Here is a 20,309-nt window from a genome sequence, read left to right on the forward strand (position 1 = left end):
TACTGATATTATATAGTTAATAAAAGTTCCAACTCAAAACCATTGGATACTACTGAAATACTCTCTTTGAATTAGTGAGTTTGTAATAATACACCATAACTAAAAACATCAAATCATAATTATAAGTTATAACAATCTCATTATAATATCATTGTTTTAATAAAAACATGCATCAAAATACACACAATTTATTATTATTATTATTTTTTTGAGGCTAACCCATCTGCAACCTTATTACAGGTTCGTGATATACTACCGTCGAGACTCACTGCATCACTTGCTATACATCAGCAATAAGCCAATAAAGCTCAGCATGGACTTCTACATTTACTCAACACCAATTGAGTCACATGAAAGGAATCCAATTCGACGACCAATGGCGATAAACCAACATCCCTAACACGCGGGTACCCGAACTGGAGATCCTCAACTTCAGCAAAGTCAAAGTTATACACCAAACTAGCTTGATTAACACCTGCAACCATAACCCATCTCCATGACAGTTTCGCACCCCAGCCCCAAAGCCAACCAAGCCTCTATCGCTATCAACAGCCGCATCCACATTTAGTTTAAACCAGCCATCCGGTGGTGGTTCCCAACACCCCACCAAAAAACTGAGCCACAACTCTGCCTCCCAAAGCTTATCATACTGTAATTTTCGAAAAGAGTCTAAAATACTCAGCTGCACAATCAAATACATGCTGAGGACGCAGCTCAGTATCCCTCATATAAATATTAGACACAACAGAATGCAATACGTGAAAGTAATTTCAGCAAAGCAATATATGGAAAAGCTTTATCTATTCAAGAAGTTGGATGATGTTGATACAGAGACTGCATTTTAGATTCCAAAACGGCAACGTATTTATCGAGCATTGAAATTACAGCTTCAAATTGCGTCACTTGCTGCTCAATCGAATCAATCTGCTGCACATACTCATCAAAGCTCCCGCTTTTCTTCTTCAACTGCTCCACAAAAACCCTGAGCCCCGCCGCCACATCACCAAAGCCTTTGTACTCCTCCGCCACTCTCAGATTCATCTTCTCCAAGAGCTCCAGCGTATTATTCGTCCCCTAATTTTTAATTTCTCTTTTTATTTGGTCTCGGGAAAAAAAAAAGTCCAGAAAGTTAAAATTAATTTCGTAAGTTAGTGATCTGACCTGGAGCTCGGATTTTACCATAGCGGAGACGCTGGTAAAGAGATCGTTGAGTGACTCAGCGAGTTCATCGCGCGCCTCTGTCTTAGGTTCTTCCTCTTTCCCTGCCATGCCTCTGCAATAGCGATTGCTTCGACTGAGGCCCGAAAGCAATGATCAGAACTCAAAAAGAATTGGAAGTTATTGTTAAAACGACAACATTTTGTTGTCGTTCGGAATTAATAACTTTTGGGCCCGTTTCGTATGGCCCATTTTCTAATGAAAGGATTGTAAAGTGTATCAGACCAATAATCTATCTCCTTTAAGGAAAAAAACGTTAATAATCTATAAAAATAATTTATTAAACCGAATTTTTTAAAATGAGAAAATTTGTCAAAAATTATTTTATTAACGTCACTACAAATTCTTTTTGAAGAAAAATGGATGATTGATGACAGCTGTCATGTTGAATTTAGCTAAGTACACATGTAATAATAAAAGTGGACAAGGAATTATTATTTTACTAAATTGAAATTGGCATGATTCGTGATTGCTTTTAAGAATAATGAAAATAGTCCAAACTATTTTATTGACTAATTTATCCGAAAATAATCAACTGATAAAAAATCTTTTTACTTTTTGAATATTTTTTCGTAGAATAATAACATTTTTATGTGTGTATACATTGTACAATTGTACTGATTAAAATAAGTCGATGTAAACATATAAAAATAATTATGGAAATTAATTAATTGATTGTGCTTATTTTCCAGGCTATCGAATATCGATCTGTTTAGTAAAGCTAAGAGAAAAAGAAACGAATAGACCGGTAGCGTCGGGTGTGTTAAATCCTCGGAAATGGCACAAAACTCAACGGCGATTTCGCCACGTTCCTAATTTCAGGTTTTTTTAAAAAAAATCATTGCATTAATTTTCCTACCGAAAAAATCCTAAACTTCTAGATTTTTAGATTTTTGCTAGTAAATTTCTCACCTTGTTTTTTGTTTTTTCAAATGGACTAAAGTGTGGAGTGTGGAAGTGAAATTAAGCAAATGAAGGCAGGAAGTGCTGCGAAATTGATTGTAGATGCGCTGCTCCAGCGGTTTCTCCCGCTTGCACGACGCCGTATTGAAACGGCGCAGGCTCAGGTTACATTTTGTTTATTTAGGCCATGCATGTTCGCTTTTCTAAAATAACTCATTGCTGCTTTATTAGTTTAAAGCTGAATGTAGCTTATTTAAATGCAGATTATATAAGGTTAATTAGGGAATGTAAATTATATGATTTGTTGGTTCTCAGGTGGTGGGTTTTTTAGTTTCTGCAGGAGAACCTTTGAGATACTGATATTTTTTTTTTTAATTTTTTCCTATCTGAATGGGGTTAGTGCTGCTAGAATAAATTCTACGTAGGTCTGGGAGTTGGGAGTTTCTTCACTCAATAAAAAAAAAAAAGTAATCTTTCATCATGGCAATTTGAGGCTTTAATCAATAAAGGGTAGAAGTTTCAAAGGATGATTCTTGGTTTTCCTTTCTGGCTCTTCTTGTAAGAGAGTGAAAATTGAGCATTTTAAAGGGATTTGGGTCACATTGGTGGTTGAGAAGTTAGATTATGTGGTGAGTTACGATTATTTCTTATGTTAGGTAATTGAGAAGTTTCTTATCATGTGCTCTTGTTGGTTGATAGGACTTTTCTGGACTTCTTATGACTAACCATACTCACTCGAGCCTTTGATAGTTTCATGAAATTTTGATTCTTGTCTTTATGATTTGTTGATTACATGGTCAAGAAAATCCTGTTCTTCATAGCTACAGATTCATGTGTAAATCGTTCCAGCTTACTATCACCAGCACATCTCTTGGAACATTTTACATGCACAATTGGTTGTTTGCTAACTATTATGTGGTCATAGTTTAATTTAGGTTGATGCTCATCCCATGTTTTTTAATCTTCTTTATATGGTTAATTTGCAGGATGGACAGTACCTTCGACCATCAGACCCTGCTTATGAGCAAGTATTAGATTCCCTTGCCATGGTTGCACGACATACACCCGTCCCTCTTTTGGAAGCTCTTCTTAGATGGAGAGAAAGGTGGGCGATTCCCCACCTGGCCTGCTGAATTTGTTCTCCTATTTTTGTCGTCATTTAGATTGATATACTTTTACGAAATCAAACCCCTTCCTACCTGTATCACTTGTGTATGCATGTTGATTTGGTGAATGCTTTTTGTTGGATACCCTTAATATGGACTGAAAATAGTAAACTTCCAGATAATGTGCTACGCTATATTGCTTTTTGATCACTGTTGAGATATATAAATATATTGTGGATTTGTTCTTTTGAATCAATCAATATGCAACTTCAATGCATGTCCAGTGGTTTGCGGTCGCAGTTGTACTACACCTTCTGTACGTGTTATGAATGTAGTAGATAAAGATAATGACTAACTAATATCAAAGCACTGCTCTTTTTTTTTGGGGGGTTATTGTTGGTTATAGTTTCTATAACCTTTTTCTTTTTGTGATGTTTTTAGCAGTGAATCTCCAAAAGGCGCAAATGATGCATCTACATTCCAAAGAAAGGTTCACTTTATGATTTCTTCTTTTTCTTTTCTTTTTTTCTTTTTTCCCAGAGTGCAGTATGGCTGCTTTTGGTTGCTTTGTGGGTTCTGTTCCACTATGTAATTCTTATATTCTCTGGAAACTTATTTTTCTTTATCAGGACTACTCTGCCTATGTTTGGTTGAATGAAATGGTAGGAGAGGAGAGGAATGGAAAGGAAAGAGAGGGAGAAAAAATGAGTAAAAAGGGTGGGGGGTCAATCTTATTTTCATTGTTTGGTTGGACACGAAATTCATCTTTCTCCATCTTGTTTCTTTCCCCTCTCCTCATTGCCTCTCCTCTCCTCTCCTTTTATTTCTTTAAACCTAACATGCCAAATAGAAAAATATCGCACTTGTAAACCATTTTTTTTTTTTAATGCAAAAAGTTATAGTCTTGTCAGAGAAATGCCTAACCAATTGTGTCTTTAATAATATGTTTATATGGGCTTCAGCTTGCTGTGGAGTGCATATTTTGCTCTGCATGTATTCGCTTTGTGGAATGCTGTCCTCAGGAGGGGCTTACAGGTTTCTTTATTACATGTTATGCAGCATTTTGTCTGAATCTGTGGTTATTGCAGTAAAATGAAATGGCTTGTTGTCATTGCAGAGAAGCTTTGGTCTGGGCTTGAAAGTTTTGTTTTTGATTGGCTGATCAATGCCGACCGGTAAGACCGCAATATTATGACATTCAAATGCTTTTTTTTTAAACTCTGGTTTTGTGCTATTCTTGACCTTAGTTTTTTATATATGAAATAAGCAAAACTTGTGTGGTACTATATTTCTGATTTAACTTACTACTGTCAATTTTTGTAGTTTCAATTGATTGTTAAGAACAGTCCTCTTTTTCCCCTTGAGGTTATGAAATTTAGCTTGCAAATTCTGGCCTTCGTATTTCTGGGCCTCTGTTTGTTTGAACCTCAGCATAACATTCAACATGGGAGACTGATGATTTTCTTGGGATAAATGTTGGGATGAATTTAATATATTTTTGATGCAGGGTTGTCAGCCAGGTTGAATATCCGTCATTGGTTGATTTGCGGGGCCTCCTCTTGGACTTAGTTGCTCAGCTATTAGGTGCCTTATCTCGAATCAGGTACTTGAAAAGTATCTTTCCTTATGAAATTATACATTTTTGTGATTTGTGTTGGTGTCTCAAATTTCTACTTTTCTGACTAGGGTTTGTGATTTGTGTTGGTGTCTTAGATTTCTACTTTTCTGACTAGGGTTCGATATCTTGTCTCAGTTTGTTGTATTTTTTAGTAGAATATGTGTTGCTATTTCAACAGTCAAATTCAGCTTATAAATAATGCAGTTTACTGGTTAGAGAAAGTATTTTCTGTAATTGTGATCTCTTTTATGCATTTAACTGGATAATGGTTCTAAGTTATGGCTAGAAATAAATACAGGAATTGGAATTTATTTTTTGTGCTGTGATTCTAGAACAAACTATTTAATGTTTTGCACTTTCCCTTTTCTTCTGCAGGTTTAGTTCTGTAACTGAGCGCTTTTTTATGGAACTCAATACTCGTCGGATTGATACTAGTGTTGCCCGAAGTGAAACTCTTAGTATCATTAATGGCATGCGCTACCTGAAACTCGGGGTAAGCATTTAATTATGTCCTTCCGGAAAATATTAGTGAAAATACGAGAATATAACGATATATTAATTACCAGGTTAAGACTGAGGGTGGACTGAATGCATCAGCCTCCTTTGTGGCAAAAGCAAACCCTCTTAACCGTACTGCACATAAACGCAAAAGTGAGCTTCACCATGCACTATGCAATATGCTGTCAAACATCCTAGCGCCACTTGCTGACGGTGGTAAAAGCCAGTGGCCTCCTGTAGGTGTAGAGCCTGCACTTACTCTATGGTATGAAGCTGTTGGCCGAATAAGAGTGCAGCTCATGCATTGGATGGACAAACAGAGCAAACATATAGCAGTAAGTGGATCTCTGATGATCTCTTTCTTTTTCTTCCGTGATCAATTTCCTGGTTGTTCTGTTTTCTGAGAAATAAAGTTTCTTTTATTCTAATATTCAAATTATGCAAATGGTATTTTTATGCTTTATCTTGAATTTTTTGCAAGCAGAGATTTCTGTTTATTTGTAACCTTTTCCTCATTACCTTGTATTTCCATTGTGTGGCTCTTAATTTGGATCCCTAAACTTCCTACTGAACCTGTATAACTTAGATCTTAAGGTGTTGATGTTGGGACTTTTCACTGAATTTTTAGTTGGGAACAACTCTTCTGGTGCAACTTGTGGCCAAATCATATCATAAACGTAATAGTTTAATTAATCATTTTCACATCTTAGGATTAATATTTTTCTTTTTAATTAATAGGAAACTTACTCATCTTAGGAGTACTAATACTTCTGAACTTTATGATTGTTCTGAGAAGTGTGTGGTCATACATTGTGTGTTTTTTGTATCTTGTGTAGATGCACTAATTCACTGAGGAAACATCTCTTCATGCTTAAGCATGATCTCTAAAATGATTGGACTTGAACTTTTCCTTGTCAATAATTAATAATTGTTTTTAAGTTTACACGCTTCGTTTATAGTTTTTATTTTTGCTAGATAAGAATGAATTGGACATTATTCATTGGATATTTACCCATCGCTTGGTCTGTGTAGCCACAACCTAGCCTTTGCGTATGTTTTTATTTATCCTCTCATTGTCAGTTTTTTGTGCTAGGTTGGCTACCCGTTGGTCACTCTTCTTCTATGTCTTGGTGATCCTCAAGTATTCCACAACAACTTAAGTCCTCACATGGAGCAACTCTACAAGCTTTTAAGAGTGAGTTTCATTTTATTTAATGCTTAGACTTGGCAGTGGGAAAGCACATTGTTCATTGAGGGGACAGAGACATATCTAGGTGCTATTTTCCAAGTGGTTTATGACTGCATCTGGTTTGTTGTGCAGGAAAAAAACCATCGTTTTATGGCCCTCGACTGCCTTCATCGAGTTTTGAGGTTTTACTTGAGTGTTCATGCAGCAAATCAGGCTCCAAATCGTATATGGGACTACCTAGACAGTGTGACCTCTCAACTTTTAACAGTTTTGAGAAAAGGAATGCTTACTCAGGATGTGCAACACGATAAACTAGTTGAATTCTGTGTGACTATAGCAGAACATAACCTTGATTTTGCCATGAACCATATGATACTAGAATTGCTGAAGCAAGATAGTTCAAGTGAAGCGAAGGTTATTGGTCTCCGTGCTTTACTTGCTATTGTTATGTCACCTACAAGCCAGCATGTTGGTTTGGAAATATTTACAGGTAACTGTCAGTGGTCATATAGTCTGAATTGTTGATATGTGGTTATCTTTTTATAACCATACATCATTGATTTTGATGCTTAAGCAGGTCATGATATCGGCCACTACATACCGAAAGTTAAGGCTGCAATTGAGTCAATTTTAAGATCTTGTCACAGGACCTATAGTCAGGCTCTTTTAACATCTTCAAGGACCACCATAGGTAATTTCCTCTTTAAAAGTTTGTGAATTGTTGAATTAGTATATGAAAGAAGCTTAATATTTGGTATTTTTATTTTCTTTTTCAAAATTTCCAAGTAATAACCCTGGTAGCTGGGTACGCGAAGTCACAAAAAATAAAGCAAGCCTTGTTTTCTCCAATTTATTGTCAAATTCTCTTGTTATTTGATTGAAGACAATGTTTTAATGGATAAGTAAAAACATGAATGTGAATGTTTATAACTGTTTTCCATAACTGTATGAAGTAATCCATTTATCTGGTGACTTATCATAATTTATTTGTTTCATTGGTTATGTGTGTATAACTCAAAATTGAACCAATGACAGTTGTCGATGAACCAAACTTGAACCTTAACAGAAGTAGGTTAGCTTTTTAGCTTTAGCAAGCAAAAACATGCTGGTAACTAATAAATTAATGATTACATTAGATAACACTTTTCTGTTAGTGAAGTTATATTTACCGTAGTATTTGGAGTCCCATTTTAATATATTGCAGTGTCAAAAACTTGAATATTAAGTAAGTAAAGGAATCTAATTACAGAGTTGAAAATTTATTCAGGAAGTCTTAATTTCTGTATTAATTGGATTGTCTTTGCTAAAATTGCATGAAATTTACGCTTTTGTTCTGTACCATTATATACCATATTGTTTAAATTCATTTATTGATTTTTTCTTCTTTAGATGCTGTAACCAAGGAAAAGTCTCAAGGATATCTCTTCCGGTCCGTGCTGAAATGCATACCCTACCTGATAGAAGAAGTTGGCCGAAGTGATAAAATTACTGAAATAATACCCCAACATGGCATAAGTATTGATCCTGGTGTTCGTGAGGAAGCAGTGCAGGTACTGAACCGGATTGTAAGATACCTTCCCCATCGTCGCTTTGCAGTTATGAGGGGGATGGCCAGCTTCATCCTACGGCTTCCTGATGAATATCCTCTTCTCATTCAAACATCATTGGGACGCTTGTTGGAACTCATGCGTTTTTGGAGAGCTTGTCTAATTGATGATAAGCTAGAAACTAATGCTGCAGATGATAAGCGTGCTGGGCAGAAAAATGAGGGATTTAAGAAGCCTTCTTTCCATCCAGAACAAGTAATTGAATTCCGCGCTTCAGAGATTGATGCAGTTGGTCTCATATTCCTTAGCTCTGTGGACAGTCAGATTCGGCATACAGCATTGGAGCTTCTGCGCTGTGTACGAGCCTTGAGGAATGATATACAAGACCTTACAATTCGTGACCAGTCTGATCACAATATAAGAACTGAAGCTGAACCTATATATATAATCGATGTTCTAGAAGAGCATGGGGTGGGATATATTAACTGTATAATTTAGGACTTATTTTCCTTCTTGTGTTATTTTATCTTTTAAGCAATCTCATGATTCTTGATTTGCTGCCATGTGTCCTTAAATCTTTAAAATTTTCAGGATGACATTGTTCAAAGCTGCTACTGGGATTCTGGACGCCTATTTGATTTGAGACGAGAAACCGATGCTATTCCTCCTGAAGTGACTCTTCAGTCTATAATATTTGAGAGTCCTGATAAGAATAGGTGGGCTCGATGCCTTAGCGATCTTGTCAAATATGCTGCTGAACTGTGCCCAAGATCTGTACAGGAAGCAAAGTAAGTAATTTTTTTCCCTTTATTCTATGATTTTATTGTCTTCCTGGTTTTTGTGCTCAAATATTATTGCGGGTTCTTCTGTAAGACAATTAAGTAATGTAGCTTGCTAGATATTGGACTGGTTGCTTCTTATTCATCTTTTTTTTTAAAATTTAAAGCTAACAAGTTCACTAACAATTTAGCATGTAACAGATCTATTTTAGAAATCACCAGTTGATAAATTACCACGAACTTATTATTGTTCTGCCTCTAGCAATATTTTTGAAGTTTATGATTAAATTTTCATTATAATAAATTTCATAAACGATTAAGTTCCTAGATCTCAATTTGATTGAAGATTAATTGCAGGTTAGAGGTTGTGCATCGACTTGCTCATATCACACCTGTTGAGTTAGGTGGAAAGGCTCCTACTTCTCAAGATGCAGACAACAAACTGGACCAGTGGCTCTTGTATGCAATGTTTGTGTGTTCATGTCCTCCGGATACTAGAGATGCTGGAAGCATAGCAGCAACCAAAGATCTTTACCATTTTATTTTCCCCTCTCTTAAATCTGGTTCTGAAGCACATATTGTAAGTACATGTTAAAATTAGTCTTTCTGGTTCATTAAATTAAATAATTGTTAATTCAACTTCGTAATATAACATGACAATCTCTTATGTCTATTCATTTTTGTATATACTTCCACATGTAATCCTGATTGGAAGCACTATTGGAATGTATATAGTCATCCATGATTTCATATGGTTGTAGGATGTTGGTATCAATCTGAGTTGAAAATCGTCTTTCTAATTCGAGTCTATTTCTGTTCATGCTACTGTATTGCTTCTCCTCGAAGATGTAAAATATTTTCCCATTAATTGCTTATCTATTTGAATTAATGTGTTGGTTGGGCAAACTGTGGTAACCCCATTTTAATCTATTTTCTTCATCATTTCTTTGTCAGTGGTGTTAAATAGGTATATAGATGACAAAGTTGAGTTTTACTGCAATTTCAGCTGCTTCAAAATCATTGCGATCTTAACTTTTTCTGTGACCCATCTAGATCTGTTGTAGTGCATTAATTGCTCTTCCCCCTGTGATTTAGCATGCAGCCACTATGGCTCTTGGCCACTCACATCTTGAAGCGTGCGAAATAATGTTTAGTGAGCTGACATCTTTCATTGATGAGGTTTCTTCAGAGACTGAGTTCAAACCAAAGTGGAAGGTACGGTGTATAATCATTTGGTTGATCTCTTCTGTTTTTATTATTTTCATTTGCAGTTTCAGGAAGCTTAAAGTAATTAAACTAGAGGTGCACTAGTAATTTCAAAGACAATTTTTTTGATGAAATACAAAAAATACAGCCAGGTGAATCGCAGTCTACCATAAAGACATGAAACCTCGCAGGTGTAACAGGTCAAAAAAAGCTATAAGAAAATAGCATCCTATTTTCTTTTCATGTCTTTATAACCGTAGCCCATAAAGAAGTTAATAAATTTCCTCTTGTGACGGCTGAAAGAATGGACTTCATGCTGCTGACCCAAAATAATTGCTGGTAAACACTGCTAAAATAGTACAAAACAAATGTTCCTGTAAATTACTCATGGTGACGCATTGGAATATTAAGCAATAAAGTGCTAAAGGGCATCGGATGTTATATGTAAACAATATAGTGGACTGTCAATCACTTGCATGGTTGAGTGACATTCTATGGATCACAGCTGACAATTTTTGGTCAATTAGGGGATTTCTTATGCACGGTTGTGTAATGCCCCACGTCACACATATTTTATCCACATTATGTGTCTGAACTTCTCATAACCATCTATAGGCAACCCTTATTTCTTTCCCAAGTGCTGGTTCAGTCTCATTTCTTTCGCGACTGGTGTTCATTTAATTAGCTCATTCACATACAATCTTAATTATTGCTTGGTCTCATAGTGGGTGGAAGCTTCTGACTTTTTATGACACCAACAATTTTCCGGATTATGTAATATGTTAAAACTAGTTCTCCTGCTAACCAAACATCTAAGCTTACGTTGAAAGTAATTTAATAAAAGACTAAATTGTTCTGTTCTTTCTTTTTTCTCCCATAGATTCTTACTTTATATCTCACTCCTGTAGATGCAGAGTCAAAAACTTCGTCGTGAGGAACTTCGTGTGCACATTGCAAATATTTATCGCACTGTTGCTGAAAATATATGGCCTGGCTTGTTGAGCCGTAAACCGGTATTCCGTCTCCATTATCTGAAGTTCATTGATGATACAACCAGACATATCTTGACAGCATCTGCTGAGAGCTTCCATGAAACACAGCCTCTTCGCTATGCACTTGCTTCTGTTTTAAGATCTCTAGCTCCTGAATTTGTTGATTCCAAATCAGAGAAATTTGACATCAGAACTAGAAAGAAATTGTTTGATCTTCTTCTTTCCTGGAGTGATGATACAGGCAGCACATGGGGACAGGATGGTGTTAATGATTATCGACGTGAAGTTGAACGTTATAAGGCTTCACAGCACACCCGATCTAAAGATTCTGTAGACAAAATTTCATTTGACAAAGAATTGAGTGAGCAAGTTGAGGCAATCCAGTGGGCTTCGATGAATGCTATGGCTTCTCTTTTATATGGACCTTGCTTTGATGACAATGCGAGAAAAATGAGTGGCCGGGTAATATCTTGGATAAATAGTTTGTTCATTGAGCCTGCACCTAGGGCTCCATTTGGTTACTCGCCAGCCGATCCAAGAACTCCATCTTATTCCAAACATGCAGGAGAAGGTGGACGTGGAGCTGCTAGTCGAGATAGGCATAGGGGTGGCCATCATCGTGTTGCTCTAGCAAAGTTGGCTTTGAAGAATCTTCTTCTTACAAACTTGGACCTGTTTCCTGCTTGCATTGATCAGGTAATATTAATATCCAGTGGTATGCACCAAAACCCACGAGGTAAAAATATAAGAGAGTGATGGCATATGAAGTTGATGAGTGATGAATGGATATATCATATTCCCATGATCTTGAATTAAAACAATAATCATCGAAGCCTCCCGTTGGAGGTTATAAATAATTGTATAAGTACATAAAGCTCTTTGCAACACCTCAAACAAAATGAGTGCTACCTTTTGATGCTTAAATGCATTTTCTGTTTATGCTAGTCTGCTTCTCTGACAAATTAAAACCTCTCTGAGATTGACTCAAATTGATCACCGCTCTCGTAACTGCCTCTTGTTTCATGATTTTCAGTGCTGCCTTCTCTCCTTGTTCTTTTGTGAATTAAGTTTATATAGATCATAATTCCAAGATGATCACCGCTCCCCTAACCGCCTTTGGTTTCATGATTTTAGTGCTGCCTTCTTTCCTTTTTATAATTGTTGCCTTCTTTCCTTTTTATAATTAATGATATCATCCATAAGTGGGACTAATTAACAGTTTTTATCAGTGCTACTACTCTGATGCCGCCATAGCTGATGGTTACTTCAGTGTGCTGGCTGAAGTCTACATGCGCCAAGAGATACCAAAATGTGAAATCCAAAGGCTCCTTAGCCTGATTCTCTACAAAGTGGTTGACCCATCTAGACAAATACGAGATGATGCCCTTCAGATGCTTGAGACACTTTCTGTCCGTGAGTGGGCTGAGGATGGCATTGAGGGCCCAGGAAGTTATCGAGCTGCAGTTGTTGGCAATCTCCCTGATTCTTACCAACAATTCCAATACAAGCTCTCATGCAAACTTGCTAAAGATCATCCTGAATTGAGCCAGCTTCTATGTGAGGAGATCATGCAGAGGCAACTAGATGCTGTTGACATAATTGCTCAGCATCAGGTCTTGACCTGCATGGCTCCATGGATTGAGAACCTCAATTTTTGGAAACTCAAGGACTCGGGTTGGAGTGAAAGATTATTGAAAAGCCTTTACTATGTGACATGGCGTCATGGAGATCAGTTCCCTGATGAAATAGAGAAACTTTGGAGCACAATTGCTAGCAAGCCCAGGAATATTAGCCCGGTTGTTGATTTTTTGATAACAAAAGGGATAGAAGATTGTGATTCAAATGCATCTGCCGAAATAAGTGGTGCATTTGCTACATATTTCTCAGTTGCAAAGCGGGTGAGTTTATATCTAGCTCGGATTTGTCCACAGCGCACAATTGATCATCTGGTTTACCAACTGGCTCAGCGGATGCTAGAAGATAGTGTTGAACCACTCAGGCCGACTGCAACCAAGGCAGATGCCAATGGAAATTTTGTGTTGGAATTCTCTCAGGGACCTGCAGCGGCTCAAATTGCATCAGTTGTGGACAGCCAGCCTCATATGTCTCCATTACTTGTCAGGGGTTCCCTTGATGGTCCACTTAGGAATACTAGTGGAAGTCTGAGCTGGCGAACAGCAGGTGTGACAGGACGAAGTGTCTCAGGTCCACTTAGCCCAATGCCTCCTGAGTTGAATGTTGTCCCAGTAACTGCAGGCAGGTCAGGCCAACTGCTTCCAGCATTAGTAAACATGTCAGGGCCTTTAATGGGGGTCAGAAGTTCAACAGGAAGCTTGCGTAGCCGTCACGTTTCTCGGGACAGTGGAGACTATCTAATTGACACTCCAAATTCTGGTGAAGAGGGGCTGCATTCTGGGGTTGGTATGCATGGAATTAATGCTAAAGAGCTTCAGTCAGCCTTGCAGGGGCATCAGCAGCATTCCCTCACTCATGCAGACATAGCATTGATTCTACTTGCCGAGATTGCATATGAGAATGATGAAGATTTCCGTGAGCATTTGCCTCTACTCTTTCATGTAACTTTTGTTTCAATGGATAGTTCAGAAGATATCGTGCTAGAGCACTGCCAGCATTTGCTTGTTAATCTGTTGTACTCACTCGCTGGACGGCACTTGGAGCTATATGAGGTGGAAAATAGTGATGGTGAAAATAAGCAGCAGGTTGTCAGCCTGATCAAATATGTCCAATCAAAGCGAGGAAGCATGATGTGGGAGAATGAGGATCCGACTGTTGTGAGAACTGAGCTTCCCAGTGCAGCACTCCTGTCAGCTCTCGTCCAGAGTATGGTGGATGCTATCTTTTTCCAAGGAGATCTTCGTGAGACTTGGGGAGCTGAGGCACTCAAATGGGCTATGGAATGTACGTCTAGACATCTTGCCTGTCGTTCGCACCAGATATATCGTGCATTGAGGCCTAGTGTCACAAGTGACACGTGTGTTTTGCTCCTCCGTTGCCTTCATAGATGCCTTGGAAATCCAATACCTCCAGTTTTGGGGTTCATTATGGAAATATTGATGACATTGCAAGTAATGGTAGAGAATATGGAGCCAGAAAAGGTGATACTCTATCCCCAACTTTTTTGGGGATGCGTTGCCATGATGCATACAGATTTCGTTCATGTCTACTGCCAGGTCCTTGAGCTCTTCTCACGTGTGATTGACCGTTTATCATTCCGGGACAGGACCACAGAAAATGTGCTGCTTTCAAGCATGCCTCGAGATGAGCTTGATACAGATGGTGATACTGGTGACTTTCAGCGGACTGAATCTAGGGGCTATGAATTGCCACCAACCAGTGGTACTCTTCCTAAATTTGAAGGAGTGCAGCCTCTTGTGCTTAAAGGACTAATGTCAACTGTTAGTCATGGTGTGTCTATTGAGGTCCTCTCACAGATTACAGTGCACTCATGTGACTCTATTTTTGGGGATGCAGAGACCAGACTCCTTATGCACATCACAGGCTTACTTCCCTGGCTTTGCTTGCAGCTGGGCAAGGATGCTGTAGTAGGGCCTGCTTCACCTCTCCAACAGCAGTATCAAAAAGCTTGCTCTGTGGCATCGAACATTGCATTATGGTGTCGAGCAAAATCATTGGATGAATTAGGTACCGTATTTGTAGCTTATTCTCGAGGTGAGATCAAAAGCATTGATAATCTGCTTGCTTGTGTCTCACCACTCTTATGCAATGAATGGTTCCCGAAGCATTCTGCTCTGGCTTTTGGGCACTTGCTACGGCTTCTGGAGAAAGGACCAGTGGAGTATCAACGCGTGATTTTGCTCATGCTTAAGGCATTGCTGCAGCATACCCCCATGGATGCTTCCCAAAGTCCACACATGTACGCAATTGTGTCGCAGCTGGTGGAGAGCACATTGTGCTGGGAGGCACTGAGTGTCTTGGAAGCCCTTCTACAGAGCTGTAGTTCATTGACAGGTTCACACCCACATGAGCAAGGGTTTGAGAACGGAACCGATGAGAAGATACTGGCTCCTCAAACCTCATTTAAGGCTCGAAGTGGGCCATTGCAGTATGCAATGGGATCTGGGTTTGGAGCAGTTTCAACCCCAACGGTTCAAGGGAACTTAACTGAATCAGGGTTGTCGCCCAGGGATGTGGCTTTGCAGAACACAAGACTGATGCTTGGGCGGGTACTTGACAACTGTGCTTTAGGAAAGAGAAGGGATTATAGAAGGTTGGTGCCTTTTGTAAGCACCATTGGTCACCTATAAGTTGCAGGCAGTCATTGAAATCACATGTAATTTGACTGAAGACCCGAGTAGTTAAGGGGGCTGATTTTGTAAATAGGATCTTGGAAATAGTCCTAAAATAGTGTATCATGTAGTTTCAGCATTTTTTACCCTCAATCAAGTAAATCTTTGTTGTTTCACATTTTGTAAATTAGCTTTAATTCTGTTTACTTACAATTTTAATTAAAATTATTCTCAATGTGATTCTGTTTCCGTTGGCAGTTGCAGATAAAATCGGGCTCACTGAGTAGTCACTCTCAATATAAATTGTGTAACAATGCGCGTTCTTGTTTCATAATGTGAATTTTGTGTCCCAAGTTCAATTCAACCAAGATTAAAAAGACAATCCACGAACCAACAGGTGGATACAAAACTTAATCTGACGTGGGCAATGTAGTATTTGTCAATTAACGCTTATGTTACAACAAAAAGCTACACATGATTTGTGAAGGTGATGCTCAACTCATATAACGCTTATTAAAACACACTAAATATTTGATTAATTAAGTGAAAACTAGTGCTTCCAGTTCAATGCAAGCTTATATCGCTAGAAAGCATATAATCTCATGTCAAAAGGCTAAATGTCAAATAAAACTAAAGAAAGGGTATTGTACATTTGTATTTCTACAACTTCATTCCAATCAGACTACAAGATCGAAAATCAAGCATCAAGCAATACAACAGTTCAGAATCGGAGGATACACAGACCTCCATATACACTCTTTCAACAAACTTTATACATCAAGCAAAGTTCTTATTTAATTCAATTGAATAGACCTCCATAGAAAACCCGAATTTTCTAATTGGGTTCTAGATGATTCTACCAATGTCGACTTCCCTTGGAAAATATGACCATACCTCTTGGTCAATTTTGTGAATGAGGATTCACATGGTAGATCATTCACTTGGAGAAGCATTCTTTTTGAACAACGCAAAAGCATCACTATATATGGCCACAACATTTGAGAACACAGCAAGCACGATCATGAAAATACACAAGATCTTGTCTTTCTTTGTTGCTATGCTGTGACGATCCCTGAAATGCCATGGAAGAAAAACAGACAAGTTCAGTATACAGCGTTTAATGAAGATTTCAAGTGAGTTAAAAAGATGGCTCAGCTCAAAAGCCAAATGAAGCTTCATGCTGTATAAAAATTCCCCAAATTTCACAAGGGCATAAGAAACTTCTCCAACATAGGTAAGAGGATTTCAGCTGCCAAAACTAATGCAAAACTCACAATATAAATAGAGGTTCTATACAAGAAACACAGCTACAAAACATAATCATGCAGGTTCCAAGGTATTTAGTAGCAAACAGCACCAGATGAGTTTTGATGCTTTATTACAAAAAGGATTGTTCTCCACAAAGGCAAAATCAGAAGAGTGCCTCTACAATTAGTCACAACATCACCAACTGGCATGGAAGAACATTTTTGTCCCTTAAAAGGATAGTCAAATTTTCCACATTTTATAATTTAGAACAATTTCTTTCCTTTACCACAGTAATCATTGTAATTTATAATAATTAACCACAAAAATATGCTAAATCCAGATCTAGTATGCAAGGTTTGATGTTAATTTTCAATCATTCATGTAAAAACATTCTAAACTTTGGAGTCAAAAACTCACCGAAGAGTGATAGCTGCAGGAAAAATGAAACCAAGGCAAACCGCAGCGGTTGCTCCAGTGAATTGGAAAGCATCCCATATGCTAGGGATGAAATTTGCACCCAAGAAGATAATAATGAGAAGCCCAGAGCTGATAAACGCAAACCTAGTATTAGATGAACCCAGAGGCCTTGCTGAGGGAAAGAGGAGACCATCCAAGTTGAGCCTCAGTGGGTAGAAGATAACGGGAAATACAAGCATGAGGTGAGCAGCATAGCTAACACGAACCACGTCACTAAGCACAGAGCCAAAAGGAATGCCAAGGTCAGCGTCAAAGTTGGCTAGAACGTCATCAAGAGTAGCATCACCGAAGAGGAGGAACCCAAAAATGCTTGTCATTATGTACACAGTTGAGCACAAAGCAAGTGAGGTTCGCACAACCCCTTTAATGTGTGTGGAGTCCTCAAGTTCATTATCTATGCTGTGAACTGCAAAAGAAGTGCTCAAAATGTCAATGCTAGTAACGCAGCAAATACCGTATAAGACAAAAAATAAAAAATAAAATAAATCACCGCAAGGTTGAGAGTCAAATCACTGACAGAAGTTTAGTCTAAAGCCACAACATTGAAGATTAAGCCCCAGGAAAATGTCTCAACTCTATTTCAACCATAAAAAACTTGAAAGGATTCGGCTTGCTTACCATTATAGTGGCAGATGAATGCTGTGACCAGAACAGGGACTACAGTGAAGAGGTTAATGAGAGATGTAAAATCAGTTACGTCGGGCAATATTCTTGGCATTCCTAATCCTCCACTTATTAACTTCACAATTGAAATCCCGACAGTGATCACAACAAATGCAACTGCCAGGGCAACTGATAAGGCAGATGTGAAACTTAAAGAATCTGCAACCATAAAAAGGCAAAAATGTCACCACTTGAAATGTCCAAGCACCACGAAGCTAAAGAACAATACAAGTATAACCCAACATGACTTTTTAATAATAGATAAAAGGTCCCCATTCAAAGTAAACAATGGAAAAGGAAAAACCATGCTCACTCCTAAAGGTACATCCATGCTTTCTAAAATGGATTAAAATGTTAACAATGTTTCACACAATACTAAAGAATATTTACAAGGAAGAATCCTAGATTGAGGTTGGTAGGCTCTTTTTCAATATTGCTAGAAAGCTATAGCAGCAGACCAATTTAAGGACAATAAACTACAAGTTAGTATCCAAGATTGCAAGGATTCTACTGATGCTTACAAGAGTTGATATATTAAGTAAAAGTGTAATCTTATGCGTGTAAGACGATAATATACCAACTAATATGTTAATCCTCTACAGTCCAGGAGTTTACCAATTCGCTTAAAGCATGCCAATGGAGAGAAAATTCCAAGTGTTGTGACAAGAAGAACAAAAGTACGGCCATTCCACCAATGGTCTCCAAACCACCCTTCAAGGACGCCGGCATGGTGAACTCCACTTGATGATGTTCCAGAAAGCACATCACCTTCAATAGAGAATCAATAATTACACATATTTGGAGACTTCCATGTAAGTAGAAAAGAAACATTTTAGATCCAAGTCAACAACGATAGGAAAAAAAGAAAAAAATGAATATCAAACAACAAATAATAAAATGAAGTCATACCAATAATAATCATATATACAATGAGTACACCAACATTGTTGATTAAAACACTAAGTTGCAGCAAAACCTTCCCCCACTTTCCAAATGCTTCTCCCATTAGACCTCCATAAGAAACCGATTTGCCTGCCCTACTGAACCTCAGCAACAACTCGATAGAAGCATCAGTCAAGAAAGCCATGAAAATGATCAAAGCAATGCCAAGAACGAGACCAAGCACTTTCATAGTGGCAGGCAAGGCCATGATTCCAGCTCCAACAATTGTAGTTGATAAATTAAAGACTGCCCCAGTAAAGGAAGCTCCATTAACCTCACCACCATAACCAGCATCTCCCTCTCGCCTAGTAGGCAGCAAAGGAGAATTCTCATCAACAACTTTTTTGCCCCTCCTTGAATGCTTATCCTTCGGGGTGATGCTTCCAATTGTCATCCTTCAGGTACTAAGATTCTCCAAATAAGCAATTGAAGTTCAAGCAAGATCTATAAAGCGGCTCTAACTTCTAGTTTATAATCTCAGAGTATCTGTGTGAAAAAAAAAAAAAACCCACAAAATTAGACTCCAAATAATGAACTTTTTTAGCTTTAAAGATGAAATTGAAGTTGTGCAATTTTAATGGTCCTTACCTGTGGTATTTGCAAGTCTTGGAATTGAAACAAAATACAATGACTCCACAAACTGGTTTGAGGGGATTAAACGAAGATAATTCACAAACTCACTGCCACAAAAGCTGAGAACTTGAGGGATCCAATTCTTTATATGACCATAAAATAAATCAAATACAACAATTTTGGATAAAAACTAAGAGAACCCACAAAGAATCTTGATACCCAGGTATAAAGTTTCAAAATTTATCTAATACAGACAATTGATAACGCGTATCTACAATTGAAAGATGAGATTTTTATATAAAAACGGAAGAAAATAATCAAACCCGAGTCCCCAAATCCAGAAACTCAAAGAACACAGATGAAATTTTCGCTCAATTTGACCAAAAACGGGGGCCAAATACCAAATCAATCAATCAACAGAGAGCCAAATAAAAAGTTTTTGGGGAAAAAAAAAGAGATGAATAACAAGTTTTCCACTTCCGGCTTTCAGCTCTAATTTATACAGAGAAGAATCAGTAGAAGAGAAAGAGAGAAAGAGAGAAAGAGCTACACGCAACAAACTTTCGTACGGTGATGATAATACAAACATTTGATGAATATAATAATAATGACATGGGCAAGCTGGTTCGTGAATCATGGCGCCTTTTGTATTTTTATTTTTTATAATTTTAACGTTCAAGAAAAGACAACAAGTAAATGTAAGACATCAAAATGTGATTTGTCTATTTGCAATCAGTGACTGATGAGAAAATTAGGTAAAAAAATAAAAATAAAATGAAGTTGTGCAAATGCCTTTTTGATTTGAAATTAATTATGGCAAAAGATTGAAGATGGGTTAAATTAAAACGGCAAGCGAGGGATGAAATGGTAACAGCATATTTGAACAAAGTAAGTAAAATTACAGGGTGCTATTATTGTAGTAGATTAATCAACTACTAGTAATTGGTGTTACAAATATGACGTTTTAGCCCCCCTAGTGTTTTCTTTCATTCTCTGATTTGATCATATGGTGTACATTTTTCTCATCCACTTTTAGAATTGCAATGAAATTTCAAACATTTTTAAAATTTAAGGGTGTTTGA

General features: G+C 37.6%; 3 protein-coding genes across 6 annotated transcripts; 1 reads left to right on the forward strand and 2 right to left on the reverse strand.

Annotated features, from left to right (window-relative positions):
• Window positions 1-137: 137 nt before the first annotated feature.
• On the reverse strand, window positions 138-1,302 carry LOC112097239 (biogenesis of lysosome-related organelles complex 1 subunit 2). Its single transcript, XM_024182102.1, has 2 exons — window positions 1,162-1,302; window positions 138-1,074 (listed from the first exon to the last, which is right to left on the reverse strand). Exons 1-2 carry the CDS (start codon window positions 1,267-1,269, stop codon window positions 805-807), a joined length of 378 nt encoding a protein of 125 aa, XP_024037870.1. The 5' UTR covers window positions 1,270-1,302; the 3' UTR covers window positions 138-804.
• A 522-nt stretch (window positions 1,303-1,824) lies between these two features.
• LOC18040035 (cell polarity protein mor2) lies at window positions 1,825-15,500 on the forward strand. Of its 4 annotated transcripts, none has more exons than XM_024182753.1 (18): window positions 1,825-2,040; window positions 2,162-2,285; window positions 3,108-3,226; window positions 3,669-3,717; window positions 4,190-4,262; window positions 4,345-4,402; window positions 4,735-4,830; window positions 5,221-5,338; window positions 5,412-5,678; window positions 6,437-6,538; window positions 6,665-7,022; window positions 7,110-7,223; window positions 7,922-8,550; window positions 8,671-8,867; window positions 9,216-9,438; window positions 9,954-10,073; window positions 10,973-11,752; window positions 12,286-15,500. In XM_024182753.1, exons 2-18 carry the CDS (start codon window positions 2,190-2,192, stop codon window positions 15,340-15,342), a joined length of 6,456 nt encoding a protein of 2,151 aa, XP_024038521.1. In that variant the 5' UTR covers window positions 1,825-2,040; window positions 2,162-2,189; the 3' UTR covers window positions 15,343-15,500. The 4 variants fall into 4 exon arrangements, with proteins under 4 accessions (XP_024038521.1, XP_006430990.1, XP_024038522.1 ...); XM_006430927.2 differs by having other exon boundaries at window positions 3,672-3,717; XM_024182754.1 differs by lacking the exons at window positions 1,825-2,040; window positions 2,162-2,285; window positions 4,190-4,262; window positions 4,345-4,402 and having other exon boundaries at window positions 3,139-3,226.
• A 422-nt stretch (window positions 15,501-15,922) lies between these two features.
• LOC18039280 (amino acid transporter AVT6A) lies at window positions 15,923-19,838 on the reverse strand. Its single transcript, XM_006430928.2, has 6 exons — window positions 19,243-19,838; window positions 18,622-19,140; window positions 18,328-18,480; window positions 17,668-17,871; window positions 16,990-17,455; window positions 15,923-16,396 (listed from the first exon to the last, which is right to left on the reverse strand). The coding sequence occupies exons 2-6, from the start codon at window positions 19,046-19,048 to the stop codon at window positions 16,258-16,260; spliced, it is 1,389 nt and encodes a 462-aa protein (XP_006430991.1). The 5' UTR covers window positions 19,049-19,140; window positions 19,243-19,838; the 3' UTR covers window positions 15,923-16,257.
• Between the last annotated feature and the right edge of the window lie 471 nt (window positions 19,839-20,309).

The sequence above is a fragment of the Citrus clementina genome, unplaced genomic scaffold (genome assembly GCF_000493195.1).
Source record: "Citrus clementina cultivar Clemenules unplaced genomic scaffold, Citrus_clementina_v1.0 scaffold_6, whole genome shotgun sequence".
NCBI classification, from domain to species: Eukaryota; Viridiplantae; Streptophyta; class Magnoliopsida; order Sapindales; family Rutaceae; genus Citrus; species Citrus x clementina.

What these genes read in the sequence shown, in the direction of transcription:
- LOC112097239 (XM_024182102.1), bottom strand. Translation starts at nt 1,269, where the DNA reads ATGGCAGGGAAAGAGGAAGAACCTAAGACAGAGGCGCGCGATGAACTC. An exon ending in TGGTAAAATCCGAGCTCCAG is followed by an intron (nt 1,075 to 1,161) that starts GTCAGATCACTA and finishes ATTAAAAATTAG; the next exon opens with GGGACGAATAATACGCTGGA.
- LOC18040035 (XM_024182753.1), top strand. Translation starts at nt 2,190, where the DNA reads ATGAAGGCAGGAAGTGCTGCGAAATTGATTGTAGATGCGCTGCTCCAG. An exon ending in TCCTCAGGAGGGGCTTACAG is followed by an intron (nt 4,263 to 4,344) that starts GTTTCTTTATTA and finishes TTGTCATTGCAG; the next exon opens with AGAAGCTTTGGTCTGGGCTT. An exon ending in TGGCTGATCAATGCCGACCG is followed by an intron (nt 4,403 to 4,734) that starts GTAAGACCGCAA and finishes TTTTTGATGCAG; the next exon opens with GGTTGTCAGCCAGGTTGAAT.
- LOC18039280 (XM_006430928.2), bottom strand. Translation starts at nt 19,048, where the DNA reads ATGACAATTGGAAGCATCACCCCGAAGGATAAGCATTCAAGGAGGGGC. An exon ending in ATTCATCTGCCACTATAATG is followed by an intron (nt 17,456 to 17,667) that starts GTAAGCAAGCCG and finishes CTTCTTTTGCAG; the next exon opens with TTCACAGCATAGATAATGAA. An exon ending in CCTGCAGCTATCACTCTTCG is followed by an intron (nt 16,397 to 16,989) that starts GTGAGTTTTTGA and finishes ATGGCATTTCAG; the next exon opens with GGATCGTCACAGCATAGCAA.